We start from the raw sequence: 17,500 nt of genomic DNA on the forward strand, positions 1-17,500 counted from the left end.
GTTTTTCTGCATGTACAGAAATATATTATAGAGATCATCAGCTACACTTTCTTGAAACCAGTGCTTCTGTTTTCAAATACAAATCTAGTCCACAGCACACAGTGTATAACTTAAACTATTCTGCATATCTTAAAAGAATTCTAGATAATTGGAAACTCATTAAATTATCTTTAAAATAAATAAATAAAAGTTCATATTGGACAAACAAAAGTGAAGGTAAAAATACGTTTCATGACTTTAAGACATTTATTGTAAGTTATTTGTCACTTCACCCTAAATGCTTTCCACTGTTATAAATGTGAAGCAAAAACACTGTTCTCTGTCTTAATCTTTCTCCTCAGATGCTCTGGCAAACCATTTTCTCAGCACAGGAAGTTAGAGTTCACTGCATAAACCAGGCACTCTTCAAAGTTGTCATAAGTATATTATAGAAACACGCACTACTAGACTGGTATAGTGTACCTTATTAATATTTCATTTTGGTACAATATACTTGCATTAACTTTTTTAAACTCAGGTATCATATTGTTTCAAGTCAGGGAACCTAAAACATCGTAACAAAGATTAGACTAAGAGCAAAGCCTTGAAAACTACAGCCATTAGTCCTGTCATCCCCTATAAAGTTAATGGGTTGGAAAAATGGTCAATCTTTGGACTAAAAGTTGATATTTAATTGAAAGAAAATGTTTTTTAATTGTAATGGGGATTTTGCATTAGTGTGAACATGAAAAGGTACTAAAGAATGTAATACAAGGTTATGTATTGATTTCCACCTTAACACTAGTGTAAAATGAAGGAATATTTCTATTTCATAAACAATCTGGCCTATTCAGCATCATGACTTCTTATTTGTTTTAAGGGCATGGAAGACAGAATTGAATGAAAAGAAGAAATAATGTAGGATTCTCAAACATTTTTTTGCTAGTGTGTAGGACAAAAGCCATAACACTGCTGTAAACCCTGATTGATTCTACACCAGAATTATCAAGATGTTATATGTCGCTTTCACATTTTCCAGGGTTATTTGGTTCACGAAAGCAAGAGCATCTGTAAACCTAGCACTATACTGTGTTAATCAAAATGGTTTTAGTGATCATGGATTATAACAAGAGACCCGACATAATGGATGTGCAAAGTCTGGCCACAGAATTAGCATCACGGTAGCCTAGTGACCATAGACATATTTATAAAATTTAGCTTTTTCTTGAAGGGAGCATGCTTGAGTAAAACTAATTTAAATTCTTAGTATTAATAATACTCACAGTGATTCATTGAATTTGGGAAGTTTCATTTGCCTTTTAATACTTCTTAAAAAAATCAATTTCTTTTAAATCCTATACAGTTTTCTCTAATAATTACCCATTATTTTGACGTTCCATTAATGCACTTATAAACAAACATGTATCAAGAGAGAGAAATATACTGACTTGCAAATCTTAGCTAGTGTAAGTCATTTTATTTAAAATTGGAAGATAGCATGAGAAACGGATAAAGTATTTAAAATACTTTATGAAAAGTATTTCTTTAATTCTATTACAAAAGTTATTGTGACACTGAGTGCTTATGGTCTACTGTTAAGGTGCTTCTGTTATATACCCTGTAGTCTACCATTTGTAAACACATCGTTTTGATGTTTCTGCCAACATCCTGGCAACAAAGCAGTGCAATTTCAAATGAGCTAATTAACTTAATTGTTGATGAAGCATGAAACAGTTCACTCACCCTGTTAGCTGCACCATGACAACATAAGAGTCTCAGCCCCTGAAGTTACTCATCTATATAAGCCTATCTGTAGCTTTCCATTACGATCTATTGCATGCCAACATGAGTACAGCTCTTCTGACAAAGACCAGTCTATGATGTACATAAGTAGAAAATCAGGGCTGTTTTTGAAAGTTTAAATGAACACAGAAGTACTAGCAACTACTTAAAGAGGAAAAAAAAAATCCTGAAACCCACTGTAGTTTGAAGCCACAAATGAAAAGCTTTATCACTTATTTTCTAAATGTTCTAGTTTAGAAAATCACTGGCAAACCCAAACACTGAAAGTAAAAACTTTTGACATCATTCTGCACTTCTGTTTTTTTCTGTGTATCTCATGCACATGCAAAAGGAAAAGCAAAAATAAATTATCAAGTGAGAATTAAAGGGTCACATTCAGTCCTTTGTGCTTTTTTATTTATACTAAACACATGAATTCCTACTATACACAAAATAGCACAATTTAAAATGTGCTTTTTCATACCTCTACTACCCAATATACCATCTAAAGCATCACTTCAAATTTTCTGAGGCTCCATTTCAGTAAAGGGTAATAAGAGGATTAAACAGTGTGCTATTGAAAAGACTGTAAAAATGGTTGACAAAGAAAGAATAACAACTTGACCCTCCGCAGATAGCCTGAATCACCCAGTTGCTTGAAATATACAGAAAAAAACTCTGATGTGATTTACAGTAAAAGTTGGTTTGCCATCTTTCTCTTTTCCTTGCCTTAAGCAACCCTGAACCAAGAATAAAAATCAACCTACTTTAAAAATTGTCCAAAATCTTCACAAACGCTTTCACAGCCAGGCCATTTGCAAACTCCATGACCATAGAGAGTATGGGAGGCTCCAGTCTCCTCATGTGACGAGCTGCAGCAAAAGAATAAGGCATCAGATTCATCTCAAAAGCCATAATCGTTGGAGGCTGCTAGCGCCTGTCAGGTTACGATCAGTGACAAACAGGTCAAAACAGGTCAATTTAGCTCAGAGCAGTCAGAAAAATTTAATCGTTCTATTGAATAGTTCAACTGCCAAGGCTAGATGATGTTCCAATTAGAGAAGAAATAGAGCCAAAGATGACTGTTAATAAAGGATGAAAAAATAAGATGACTGTATAATACCATATGCTAATTCTGCCATATGACCTTGGTGTAACATTTACCTATAAATAAAAAATATACTCAGAAGTGATCAATTCTGAAAAGAAACACTGAAGATGGACAGTCAGAATTTATGAATAATGTGAATGCTACTATAAAATACTTGGGTTTTCTGCTAAAATGTGTATAAAATTAAATAAATAAATTTTAAAATATTTTTGCTCACAAGTGTTGCTGCCATTAACTACTTGACTTAAAAAGAAATAAAAATAGCTGTTTTCCATGGAGCCTCTTTTTTTTGGAACCTCTGCAACATTTTCATCCATGTGCACTTATCAAAGAAATTCAGGGGACTACCCCATAGAGGTGGGCACCAGCTACAGATCCTGAAGGAAACAACCAATTTATCTGACATATAACTACACAAGTAATACTAACTGAAAGTATTACTGTAAGATCTTCAGAGAAGTACCACTTTTTAAAATAATACAAAATAACAATGGAAAAATGTGATCACAATCACAGAAGGACTAGAGATACTTTAATTATTGTCTCCTATTTCAATATTAAAATATTAAATATTATTTAATTCAAACAATTTTAATATTTTTGAAAATACAATAATAATTTGGGCTTTGTAGATAGAAATTTAATTTCATGCTATATTGAGATAATCTACATCTGACTATACAAACATATTTACTGATTCTAAGCACTACAGCTAAAGTACTCTTGTACACATGTAATCCATTACTTGAAAATAAAGAACAGTTAAGGATATCTGTCCATGTGTCTGAAAAATTATTTTAACTTCATTCATACAGTTGAATTCTACTGTATAACACTAATGCCACTGAAAATTTGTATGAATTACATTGACTTACTCTTGTGCATAGAAGGAAAATTCAGTGGTTTCTTCACAAGAGACAAACAATATAATAACTGCTTTAATATACTAATTCCTAAAGCACTTTTTACATGGAGTCTGTCCAATGAATTGTAGACTTAACAACTATGCATATATACATTTTCTATGAAAACAGCAGTGTGATTCAGCAGTAAATGCTTGACTGCTGAATATGTTGATTCAAATATGAATGAAACAATGAACCTACCAAAGTGCCCACAAACACATTATTCTGGGATTTCTAACTGTTACCAAAAGTTCCTTAAGTTCATGTGTAACAAAACTGCTAGTAATTGTAATTGCACCTGCAAAACTAGACGTCATTATTGAAAACGATGCCCTATTGATAAACAGCTTTGAAAAATCTGGTCTCCGTGATCTCTTAAGTAACCTGTATTAAATATTGTGATTTGAAATAATGTGACTTATGATGTTAAACAACAGCTTTACATCAAATGATAAGCACAGTTGAAATCTCATCAGAATTACCTGTCTCGCCTTGCATTTAGAACTGAAGACTGTCCATTCACTATGGAATGATGAGTTATTGGTGGTGATGCTTTGGAAGTGGTGGAGGAGGTAGTAGAGGAGGAATTGTTAGTAGTGAGGTCTAGCCCTCCATGTTTAATGCCATTGTCTTCCATACTGTGAACTCCAGTCACTTCTTTCCATAACTGCTGAATCTCAGCAGGACTTAAGCCAGCTATAAAATGAAAGAGAGCCCCACTAATATAACAAAATAAGAGTTTCAGATAATGAGCTCAGTGTTATTAATGGATTAATGCCAACAATAAAGCTGATACTGTTTTTCCAGCACAATCAATGTGTAGTAAAACATAAATTCATTTTTCTTCAGTCAGAATCCAGGTAATCTAGCTGTCTTCTCTAGGGTTATAAACAGTCAATTAGATATCACCAATTTTAATAATATTACACTCCTTCTAAAAACACTACTCAAAGATCAAAGAGAGTGAAAGCTACAAAGAACTTGCAACTACTTCTTAAAATAATAATAATAATAATTTTAAAAAATAAAAAATAATAAAAACCTAAATACATATCCAGGCATGATTTTTGTTGTCTGCATAATAAATTTCTTGATGTGCGAACACAACTCAATGCATACAGTTAACTCAGCTTTTAGAATTCTTCCTTATCAAATATCTAATGGAAAATAGAAAAGTATATTACACCAAGGATACAAACATTAATATTCTCTTTAAACACTGAATAAGAATAGGGAGTGGGGGAAGCAGACAGGAGGGAGAAAAATCAAAAGATGAAAATGAAATCTATGAGATTATAACAGGTTTAACATTTGAGTAAGAGGCATTTTAATTAACGACACCTACGTATTCATTAGTCCTATATAATATTTACAAAAATGGTTTGATTTAAAAACATGTTTTAAGAGACAATAAACAAAGTGAAGAACAAAACTACTAAAGCACAGAGCTACATACTGGTGATTGCTTCAGCTCTTTAGTGCCATTCAGTGGCAACAAACAAGAAGAAAGCTAACAAAGGTGGTCCATTTAGAATTCCCTCTACACAGATGAAACTATGTCTAGGGTAGGCCATCAAATTTCCCCACTTTTTTTCATCCCACCCTACTGTGGAAAACAAATCAGAGGGCTTGGCTAGGAGACTCCATCTCATCAGTCTCCTGGGGTCACGAGCAGTCATACAAAATTTGAAGACCTTCGCAAGCTTCTCTCCTATATGCACAGTACTGTTCTGGAGTCTGGCCACCAGATCTTTGCATATAGATCAAATTTGCTCCATACTCCAGTTGTAGCCTGGAAACTTGTGGTTTCCATGATTCATCCCCAGCCACAAATTGCAATGTTTTGTCAAATATACTTATACATCTGCGTTAGGGTTGTCTGGCTTGAGTTGAGCACTTTGCATGAAGTCATGGGAACTTCCATTACAATTGTTTCTGCCTGAAGTAAAGACTCCCAAAACACAACAGAATAGCTGTGAGCATTCTCTTATCTCCTCTATCTTAGATACATACTATCTTATGCATCTAAGGTAGGAAATTAATATATTGAAAGATGAAGAGTTCATCATAACTATATACATTTACTGTCACTGTCTTCATAAAATTGACATCTCTGTTTTGAAGAACACTAAATTAAACGTAGAAAAGAATGAGAAGCCCAGAGAGCTTTTTGTGAAAGATCTTGTTTCACATCTAGGTTTCTCAGCCTGACACAGCTTGGGACAGAGGTATCTTAAAATCTAACTTTTTTGTATCTCATCTCAAGAAGTAAAATTAGATAGGACACATTCACAGTATATTTGACTACTTGAATGCAAAGAATTCAAAATGTTGATGTTTTCTGAGTTGAATTTTTGCTCTTACTTTCTGAAATTGCTCAAAGTTATTGCCCTTCACAGAAAAGGATTTAAAATTTATCTATTCATTCAAGCTTTTAATCGAGGATAGTTTTGCTTGGTAAGCAAGATGTATTAGAAAGATGTAAAGATCTTACTTCAGGTAAAATCTGTTTATTCGATAACATCTTATTTTGAAGATACAGGAACTCAGACTACTGAAATGGATTCAACAAAAATTATGAAAAATGACAGTAAGTTCCTTAATACTTCTCAATAACTGTCTCACCACTAAGTATACAACGCTATTAAAAAAGAGACTGCTAGTAATTTAAAGACATAATAATTTCTGGAGGTAGTGTGGAAACAAATTGGTTGGAAGATATTAAATTTCATTTAAATTATGGAAGGACCTCATTTTTAGACTATTATTTTGTGTCTTGCTTCTCTGCCTTAGATGCCAACATCTACTGGCAAACTCTGCTAATAACAAAGTGAAAGAGTTGATTGGAATGTACACCTTAAAACTGGATTTTAAATCACATTTGTACAGCAAAAAGCTAAGATTTAAGGAGGCAAGCAAAGAAGGTAGGCTCTAATTTACTGCATTAGGGAGATGGGTAACTGGAGTGATGGTAATACTAGTAGTAATTGTTTAATGAAAGTAAGTAATTACCACTGTGTTCATGAGGTATGCTCCTACAAATAATCAGTTTTGCCATGGTAAATAACAGTTACTCACAAATGTAGTCACAAATCAAAATGAAAAGTAATGTATTCATTTAGGTGGAATGATATACATAGTAAATTATTCACTTCTAAGTATTCCCTTCCTCCTGACACGGAAAAAAATAAACTAATTTTGTACTTTAAAAATTTAAACCAAGAATAAACTCATCTTCTTGAATAATCAGAGGGCAAACATATCGTTGGGTCTTGTTACAAGAAAATTTTCATCACAGATCATCAAACTTTGGGCCCTGCAGGAGCTCAGCAAGAGCCGGTCCAGCAATGGGTGAATGAATCCCAGCTGGAAGCAGCTAGAGTAATGTCCTTTCCCATGCAGAGTGGTCTCCTCCTCCTCTTGTGGTGTAAGCTATGGATGGAGCTGTGTTTCCAGGCTGCCTAGCTCAACTTGATTTTTAAAATCAGAAAGGAGTTTCTCTCTGTGCTCAGGCTGGTTAATTTTTACAATGCCTTCAGAGCACCCTGAAAGCTAGCTGCCCTTTAGGATTAAAGGATTAAGGGCAGGCACTTAAAAAGTATAAAGTTAATAAGTGAATTTGCAATTAATTGTAAATTATGGCAATTTTGTAGTTCTTGTGTCTAAGAAAGACCAACTCCCATTTTACAAGAGACCTGTAAAATGGCCGTCAGATTTTCATCTGTATATAAAGGCAGGGTAAGTTTTAAAGTTTCATGGGTTGTGGTAACTCTCAAGCTACCCTCTCCACACTACATTAAAGGAGAAAGGATGAAGCAGAGGATCCAGGGTGGGATAAAAAATAAGAACTATAATGAAAAGAACCAATGCTTATTTGCTATACAGTATTCTAACACCAACAATCCAAGAGATTTTGAGATTAGTTTTATAACTCTTTTCACCACTATCTATTCTACTTTTATGTTTGAATAAATACTTAATAAAACAACTACTCCCATGCATCTGCTTTTCATTTTCCTACACAGTCTGATCAAATCTTAGCTTTTTCTTTTTTATTTTATTTTATTTATTTTATTTTATTTATTTTATTTTATTTTATTGTTGTCATTTAGATACCTTTGCATTTAGCTAACATTAGTATAATATTACACAGAAGTAACTCATTTTGAGCAAGGGGCTCTGGATATAGGACATTAAAGATCTCACCACAAAATAAAGGCTAAAACACCTCCTATACTTTATTTTCTATACTTCACCATCAAGTAAATATGGTAAACATTCTTATCCCTGAAAGGCAGAAACTAGACTTGGAGCAAATACTGTTTCTATATGCAAACCTCACAGTTGTATGTGGAAGTTATATCTTCTCATACTAACGAATGCAAAAAAGAAAAACAAAAAAAACATTCTTTGTCAGTAATAATTTGTGTTTTACTGGACTCTTTATTACCAATAACTTATAAACATGAATCCCCCTGCGCTTCTCTCATTGTTTTAGTCATCCATGTAACTCAGAAATCTAAGTGGGTCCACATAAAAATATGTGTTACACATCTGTAAATCCTTCTCTATAACAATATTATATATCTTGCAGCACAGTGGAAGGAGAAAAATGTGCTTTACCACATCCAGTGTGAATTGCCTTAAAGAAGTTCTGAAGGTTTAATTTAATATTACCACAGAAAATGTCTGTCATAAAATGTGTTACATTTTTATGAGGAAAAACAAGATTGATCCTCTTACTCTTACACAAACCCCAAACAAGGGAATCTGTTAAAGTTAGTAAGAAGTATTTGGATATTTTCTGTGTGTAAATCTAAGACTTACAAGAAAGCCTCAACAGAATTGAAATCCATTAATCTTCATTACATTATAAACTGGATTGTGTGCTCTATCTTCCTGTGAAGGATACTATGGGCTATAAGAGAAGCCCACTGAAAGAACTGGGAGCCAGTCACAGCTCTGTATTTGGTTCTCCCTTTGCTTCAGCATGTTGCTGGAAGACATTCCTTCTTACCCTCGTCACTCTAACTCCAGATCCCCTGGCACTTAGTGGCCTTTCTGGAGATGCAGCAAAGCTGTTCTATGTTTTATTTCCTTTGCACATCCACACCAGGGCCATTAAAAATCAACATCCTATAAATTCACTTGTACATTTAAAGGAACCCCCCATGTGCAGTAGATACTAGAACCAGAAGGCAAAATTGGAAGAATGAAATGCGTCATTGGAATTCATTACAATTAAAGAAATAACGAGGCAGAAGCAAACAATACATTAATTTACTTTTAAAAGAACAATTCATATACATTTTAACAGTAACATTTTTAAATTTCTTTACTATTAGTTTTGGCCATGATTTCAATTATACTTAATTCTTTGACTAGAAGAAAGTTCTTAAAAAGAACCATGTAGTAGTTCTCCTTAAAAAGTACTTAAAAAAAAAAAAAGATTATTTTTATATTTTTTTCTACTACAAGTATTAAAAAAATGATTATTTTATATGTTTTTCTACTACAAGTGGATGAATGACTGTTGCATTAAATTAATGAATATCAGCGCAATTGGGTAGGAGTGCTGAGGGAAATCTATGGGGATTGCTTAATGTGAGAGAAAACCTGAGGAATTCCTCTTACAACAGATGGCACAAGAGTAGGTTGCAGAAGGTAAAGCTGTTCAGAGGGAGGATGTGTTTCAATTACTTTTTCCCCGTCTGGCCCAATGTGACTTTGTACAGAAGGAAACCAGCATTAGCAGTCTCACATGTCCAAATTCATGAATCATCTCGCCTCCCCACTGCTATTCCCAAATAATAAGGTGTAGTGTGATAGCTTATTTATGACTCTTTTCTGTTGCTGTAATTTTTATAAATTTAGGTATGCTTGTGTCATAGCATTTTCACACAACGTAATATATGGAATTAACACATTTACCTGTAATCTCTCAGGCCTTTTTTCTGTCCCCCTCCCCTTTTTTTCTTGTTCTACACTTGTCTATATACTATGTACTCTGCTCTAGCTCATCTAATTTCTGAAGTTTCGATCTCATAACAGTTATCTCACGAAGGAACCAGATACCTGCATAAAGGCCAATTAAAAGTAAGGTTACCTGCTATGAACACAATCTAAAAAAATGCTCCTTTCAGGACTGAAGTGTCAGAGATAAGAACATTATGTAATTTTTATGACAGACATTTAGCTCATCTCTGTATGGTAACACAAACAGAAACACATGCCACATAGTTTACAGAGTCCTTAACATGTGAAATCACTGGTCTTGTCTTAAAATGTAAGCACTCTTAATTTCCAAGTTAATTTACTTTTCAAAAGTATGTGCCCTACTTTCTTTCAACCTTGAATGTATTTGTGTCAAGTGTTAGAGAGTTTAAGTTCTCACTGAGAAATCTTGATTGAAGCGACTTTTTTTTTCTAGAATTCTTAACTGTTATTTGTCAGTAATAATTCATTACTGTTGGATTCACAACTTACAAAAACTGTTGTTATATTTAACATATTTAATAGGAAGGGATAGCAATGACAATGAACTCTAAGGTATGTCCTTAAATTCAATTGTCATCATTTGAAGATTCAAAGTACTTTCCAATACCAAACACTTTTTTTTTTCTTAGAAAAAGAAAATGTGAGCTTTGGGATTACTTTAATATCACTGTTCGATACTTTTTATATCGGTTCCCTTATATTAAATGAAATGATAACATTCACACTAAATCAGATTTCAGTAATTCCTCAGAGGAAAGCAACGGTGCTTGAATAGTGTTCCTATTAGAAATTGTTTTCAGAACATAGGGCTAATAAATATGCATCTTATTTCTAAGAAAAAAAAAAACACTAAAAAGCTGCTTTTTTCCATAAAAGTATGCTGTAAAACTTATCTGCCTCAAGAAAAAATTGTAATATGAATAATAATATTTTAATAATAAAATATACTTAAGAGTCATAATGGGAAACTGCCGAAGTTCAGATGAAGATGGAATGGTAAAAAAGTTGTGCATTAGAAATTACTCCAATCACATTTTATTGGTATACCTTGTGGCAGAGACTGGACAGGAAGAGCAGACTGGCCAGGTGGGATGGAAATGAGTCCCTGACGCTGAAGGTTCAGCAGATGTTGCTGCTGCTGAAGTTGTTGCATCTGGAGGAGCTGCTGCTGGAAGACAAGCTGCTGGGCTGCCAACTGCTGCTGCTGCTGCTGCTGCTACAAAAAGATGGGGGGAAAAAAACGTAGCAAAGAGTAAAGTGGGCATTGAAGGCTAAAAAGACAAAAATGTAAAATCAACTTCTTTCCCTTTAATCTCAGTTATTGAATAATAATGCTATTTGTAGAATACTCGGACAGTGAAATCATTTGATATTTTTTATTATATTCATTCAAGCTATTAGGTGTTAGGGAGCATGGCGAGATACACTTAATGACATGCTAAAGAAAAGGGTCAAGAGAAAGTATATAACAGCTGTTTGAAACGCATAAAAAAAAAAAAAAGCCCAGCTCATGGCAGATGATAACAAATTTATCTATGCTAAAATTGTAACTCTTCACAGCCGTCTGTGATTCGAAGGCACTCTTGTTTTTCCAATTGACTAAGTTTGGTCCGCAGTGGCCCATGAATGTGGTCTCCAGTGATCTATTAGTAAACTGGGATGTAGCCTTCATTTCACTGGCCTGTTAGCTCTCTCTCTTCTCTGGTCGGAATATATTAAAACGAGCACTACATTCAAGGCAAAGAAGTGCCCTATTATGAGTAGAAGTATAAGTTCCAATTTTGTGAGGCATTTCGAGACAAACTGGAGTCTGCGAAGACTCAGGAGGGTATAAGCAGGCAGTCACACTTCAGAGGAAGACAAGCTGCTGTGGAAGACCTTTCTTTTCTAGTTTGGGGAAAAGAGAAACTTCTGATGCGCTCACTGGAAAACAGACTGCATAATGGAGCAAGTCATGTGGATTGCCCAGAGCCTCCGGAGAAATACAGGAGCAATTTCTATTCCGTAGTTGATGGCTGTCTGAAATTCTATTCACAAATCCAAACAGAAACAAAGCCTCAGGAGGTCACGACTGCTTCCTCGACGTTTGCATAATGGGCAGCTTGAAGACAACGTCTAGGATACCTGCTGATCAATTTAACTACTTCAACATGTTTTGTTTGTATTATGTTTATATTTGATGCAGTTTGCTGACAAGTGCAAGCTAGGCCTGAGAAACCAGCTTGTCAGGTTGATTTATGAGCACATCAAACTGTAACTTTCTACTCGCCACTCCGAACCTACAGTAGCAGTTCATTAATCAGGGGCCTGTGACTTTGAAATCTGTGCTCAATCGCTTTTTTTCAGCCATGGACTAAATTTGCATGCTCTCTGAGCTGTGCCACTGAGAAAAGTAAGGCTCCTTCCCCAGCACGGGCTGCCTGTGAATACAAGATAATCAGTAGAGTGTCCACCACGCCGCTTGTGCTTTGCACATTCGGATTCATTAGCGGACATTAGACGACAGCAGCACTGGACTGCTCAAATCCTATGTCTCAGAGAGGGGAGCAGAAGAATTATACTGGCACTGCTATTAAGCCCTGTAAAAACACAAGAACAAATCTTTGATGGCTGAATTCTTGCTACAGGAAAAGACCTAAACTAGCCTTGTCTTTTCCAAGCTTCTGATGGCTCGTACCGGTATGAATCAGCAAGGCTCTTGGCTCCTACCTCTTTTGCTTGCTTTCCTGGGTGCTGCTGCTGCTGCTGTTGCTGCTGCTGCTGCTGCTGCTGTTGCTGTTGCTGCTGCTGCTGTTGTTGCTGCTGTTGCTGCTGTTGTTGTTGCTGTTGCTGCTGCTGTTGCTGCTGCTGCAAAAGCTGAAGATGTAACTGCTCTTGCTGTTTCTTGTAAAACTCTTGTAGTTGTTGCTGAATAAACCATTTTGACTTTAATAAATAAAGGCAAAAGTTTCAAGTATTATAAATCTCCTAAACTCTTCTAGATTGGCATATGGTGGCGTAGCCATTAAGAATCACCTCATAACAAAAAATGTGATTTGAAGAGGCAGATCTACATACATTTTTTTCCAAGGCGGTTCTGAAATTTTCCAATGCAGATTCCAAAATATCCTAAACAGAAGGGCATAGAAAATCTGTATTCTAAAGGGAATGCAAGAGCCAAATTAACTCCTCAAATAACTATGCCTAAGTTCCTCACATGTCCTATATAACAAACCAGAAGCTGTACTCATCCACTTGCAAGAAACCAACAAGTCACTAAGGCCAAACTAAACTGTCTGTTTCTTAGGGAAAAAAAGGTAATTAATCTGTCAATCTGTTTAGTGGGATGCCAGATTCACAACTGAAGGTGAATTGCCTGGTATGATCATGATACTAGAAATTAAAGTGTTTAAACATACAATTGCTGAGCTATGACTATCAGATGTGTCATTTTCTGTATGACAAGTAAGCATCCAAAAATCTACCCTTATGCTGAGGTACTGATCTCTGACACTACCTTTACTGTAAGAACAACAAGTCCATGGAGTGTTCACTTAGGTGCCAGATTTTGTGCTAAGAAAACAGCAACCTCCTCCTTCATTTTATCCTTATCTGGGACACATTTTGGAGGTAAAAAACAAACTAAAAAAAAAACAAACAAAAAACAAACTTTTCCTATGATGAAACAAGCTGCTAAGTTCAAATTTCATAACCGCATACCATTTATGTGACTAAAGGGAGCACTACAGTTTTATGAATTTTAAAGCAACAATTATCTACAACTCTATTTGCACTTCCTTTGGCAAGTCTACAATTAAAATGTGCCTAAGCACTTGAAGATTTAAATATCAATTTGTTCAGTATTTGTAATGCATCTGCCACTGCTGCTGCTGCTGCTGTTTTTAATATAATATTAAATGTTTCAAAATTGCAATTTCACACTTCTGCAATTAAAACAAGAAATTTAAAGACTGAGAAGTTTCACATTTATTTCATTCTTTTTGGTATAATAAGCGATGAAATATTACCAACTAAGACCCATAAAATCTGGCTAACAGTTGTGAGAACGCCCTGTGCTAGCAGTCCAAAGCAGGTAACCCACATTACCTGCTGCAACATAACTGCTTGCTGCTGCTGGAGAAGTGCTTGAAGCTGCTGGGGAGACAACACTTGCTGCTGGAGAATCTGCTGCATTTGCTGAGGGGTGATCACCTGGGGAGTCATCATGGCCACTGACACAGGCACCTGCACAGAGAAAGAAAGATATCATCAAACATGTTTTAGTTCGCCTGCACCACAGTTGTATGTCTTTTTTATTTTGTACCAAAGATGGACCATAATTTTTTACATAATATTTATCACTGTGAAGTTCCAGTTTCAGTCAGAATCTGTTATTTTAAGACCACAGTACTGTGGCACTCTATTTCCAGAGGCATCAGATTCGATCAGACTCAAGCTTTATGTTTTGCATCTGTTATGTATTCCTGCAAGAAATTTAAGCATTGGCTAGTACAAATGTGTATTTAAAAATAAATGATCACATGGCAGGGCTCTCAGCACTTCATAATCAATCATCTTATCAAGTGTCATAATGTTACGAATGGAAAAATCTATTGAGACTGTTTCAAAAGATATGATTAAAACAGACAGAAAAATAAGTATCTTAAAGCAGTAAAACACAATAAAGACACTTAGCTTAGAAAAATATTTGTGCTATACATCATTTCAGTGTAAGAAAACCCTTCTTGCTCAGATCGTCTATTAAGGAAGTCTGATTTATATTGGAAAAATAATACTGCGGACTTAGTGGAGTACAGAGCAAAGGACACCACGTCAGTTACCCAGTCTCCGTAAAGGGAGACGTATTTTCAGTGAAAGTCTGGCAAACTTCTCATAAAATTATTACTTTGTCCATGAAACTTTATAAATGTATTTTTGGGTAGGTGTTGTTCTAAACTTGGCTTTATTTTCTGTTTGTCACACACACAGACGAAGTGTGCACACATGCATAAACACCCACCTAGACACAGGCTCTTAGGAATATAGGCGCAAGTGGCAAAGACACAGCAAGCATGTGTGTGTGAATAAGAGAGGAAAGACCTGTAAAAGAGCCTGAGGTACGTGCCAAGCTGCTGCAGCAGATGCACTGTGTGAAACCACTGCTCAAACTAACCTGTACACAGTCAGACAGCTGCCAGCAGGACAAGCTTTTCACCCTTGAAAAAGCAACCACTTGTCTAGCTAAATTCAATTGTTGTTGTTTTTTTTTTTTTTTTCTGTATATTTTAGAAAGCCAGCATATAAATCCTGTTTTGTGATATTTTTGTGGGACATAGCAGACTTCTGTAAATCAGCAAAAATAATGTTATTTTTAATAAAGTAAATCACAAACAATTCTTAACAGGAAATACTTTTCTAATATTTTTATTACTTGAATCTATCCCAAAAGACTTGGCATCAATGTAACACTCCGAGAAAAAGAAATACAAGTCTTCTGAAATTTACAATTAGAAGAAACTACTTCATCTACTGTTACACAGAATGCTATGTTTCACACAATTCACCACATAAATTGATATTTAAGAGCATAAATGTAGCTCTTAAAATATTGACTAATTGAGAGTCTGAAAGTAAAAATACCATTAATGAAAAGTCTGCTAATCTTTTGCAAATAATAAATTAATTTTAAGAAAAAAAAAATCTGAAGTCCTTACTCTAAAACACAAGTGCAAGAGAAAAAACAGACTTCTACTCACAATCAAACACTTTGGGGAGGATTCATCTCTCTTAACTTTAACCATCCAGCAGTTAGACATTTAATCTCAGCTATCACTGGAATTTTCTATAGCCAATAGAATAAGGAAATCCTGAGGGAAGTTTATCTGATTTAGTTTTGACTATTTCAGCATGGGATTCATCACTCTCTTAGTGTTCCTGTCTTTCTCCATTGAGTCTAGACTCACTTTGAGAAGGCACCTAATGTTCAGATGGTTAATGTTGGTTGTTACCCTCAGTGACTCCCAGAAGTTCTGTAGAATTGGAAACACCACATCTCTACGCAATAATATCTTATTCTAAGCCTACCAAATCCTAAGGGCAGGACAAACAAGTTTTTACACTTTGCGATGCATGAGCAAACAGGAAAATTCACTGCAACCAGTGCTCATCTCCCTCCGAAGTCAGTACGATTTTCCTCTGTTTACACAAGATCTGAACTTGCCTTCTAGCAACAGTTTGCCTCAGTCATGCTATTCAACACCCATGTGTGACACAGAAATGAGAATGCAGAGAGGAAGATAAGTGCCTTCCCAATTAAACCATTACCTTTAACCTTTAAACCCTGAAAGATTTTTCCTAACGCTCACATGCCTGCTATATAAAAGATAGCAAATGGTGAAGGTGTTGCACACTTGTTACTCTACTTCTCCTCCTCCCTCTACATTCGCTCTTTATCCTCCCTGGTTGAAATATTTTCAAACACACAAGTAAAAATTGTGATCCAAACAGAGTGAAAATCAACTTCTCTCTGGAAGTGGCACTGACTTATTTCCATTCAGTGCTAAAGACTGCTGCCAGTACAACACATGCCATGCTCCGTTCCTTAGTCTGAAATACAGATTTCCCTTCACAAGTCCCATTTCTGCTGGGTTTTGTTCTGAACCTCCCTGGCTGTGTACTTGCTCTCGTATCTGGAGACACACCTGATTTGTGGCACACTTTAAAAGCTTTTCTATTCCTTTTTTTTTCCACCATATATATTTCAACAGTCACTTTCAACTGCATAAACTGGAGCAGAGAACTTAATTCACCTATATTTAAGGATGATGGACAAAAGCATGAAAAAAACAGACAGTCATGACCATTAGTAAAAATAGATATTTATATAGATAACACGGCCCTTAACAGAATTATATGTGAGGATCCATGTATATATATCATACCTGATACATATTTTCTTCCTCACAGATAAAGGGCAAAGCAAAAACTTTGAAAAAACTGCTTGAATCTCAAATTAGCAAAACTTATTACACAAATATATTTCTCTAATTGTAACTAGGTAATATAAATTAGTACATTTCACAGCCTTCAGGGATATACCAAACTGCATTTTATTTCTTACTGGCACAATATTACGGTGGTACCTAGGTCTGAAGAATATCAGAAGGGTGCTATGCTATGGCCAATTACATGCATTAATAATTTTTGTTCTACTGTCTGTATTTTTCAAGTTTTCTGTTCTGATTTCATAAAATTGTAGCAAAGAGGAATATTCTGATTCCTTCTCATAGGAATCTCTCAATGCATCCAAAGTCAGTTCAGGCAGAGGGCAGTAGAGGGACCCAGTGAAAAGATTTGATCAGGTGCAGTATTGGTTTATTTCAGTGGGCCACAATCCCCCGGAAATTTCTCAAACAGACATCTCACACAAAAAATGAAGAGACAAAGCGTAATATGTGGTTTGTAACTGCAACCCATTTGTCACTAGATGTCCTCAAAGAACTCAAACTCCGAAGTCTGTCATGAAGATGATCACATACAACAACCCTATGAAATGCCATGGCTCTGACAGCCTCAGAAGAACATGTAAATTCACAGGTTCCATGTTTTGAAGAGTTTCCCATTGATTCTGATGTGTGATGTCCCCCATTCTTAGGATTAGATTAAAAGTCCTGCTAAATGAAAGTAAAGATGCACAAACAAAAACATTTTTTACACACCTAGACAGGATTTCAGGCAAAACCATTTA

At 35.3% G+C, this 17,500-nt stretch overlaps 1 protein-coding gene across 2 annotated transcripts in view; it reads right to left on the minus strand.

Moving 5' to 3' along the window:
- Positions 1 to 17,500, minus strand: part of FOXP2 (forkhead box P2) — a 436,542-nt gene that overhangs the window by 48,946 nt on the left and 370,096 nt on the right. For both annotated transcript variants that reach the window (XM_050716107.1, XM_050716108.1), the window contains 5 exons: positions 13,861 to 13,998; positions 12,484 to 12,681; positions 10,822 to 10,990; positions 4,260 to 4,473; positions 2,529 to 2,633 (listed from right to left, as the gene is read on the minus strand). In XM_050716107.1, the coding sequence (XP_050572064.1) occupies positions 2,529 to 2,633; positions 4,260 to 4,473; positions 10,822 to 10,990; positions 12,484 to 12,681; positions 13,861 to 13,998 (824 nt within the window). The remainder of the gene's footprint in view (positions 1 to 2,528; positions 2,634 to 4,259; positions 4,474 to 10,821; positions 10,991 to 12,483; positions 12,682 to 13,860; positions 13,999 to 17,500) is intronic.

This window comes from Cygnus atratus, chromosome 1, assembly GCF_013377495.2.
Source record: "Cygnus atratus isolate AKBS03 ecotype Queensland, Australia chromosome 1, CAtr_DNAZoo_HiC_assembly, whole genome shotgun sequence".
Taxonomy (NCBI): domain Eukaryota; kingdom Metazoa; phylum Chordata; class Aves; order Anseriformes; family Anatidae; genus Cygnus; species Cygnus atratus.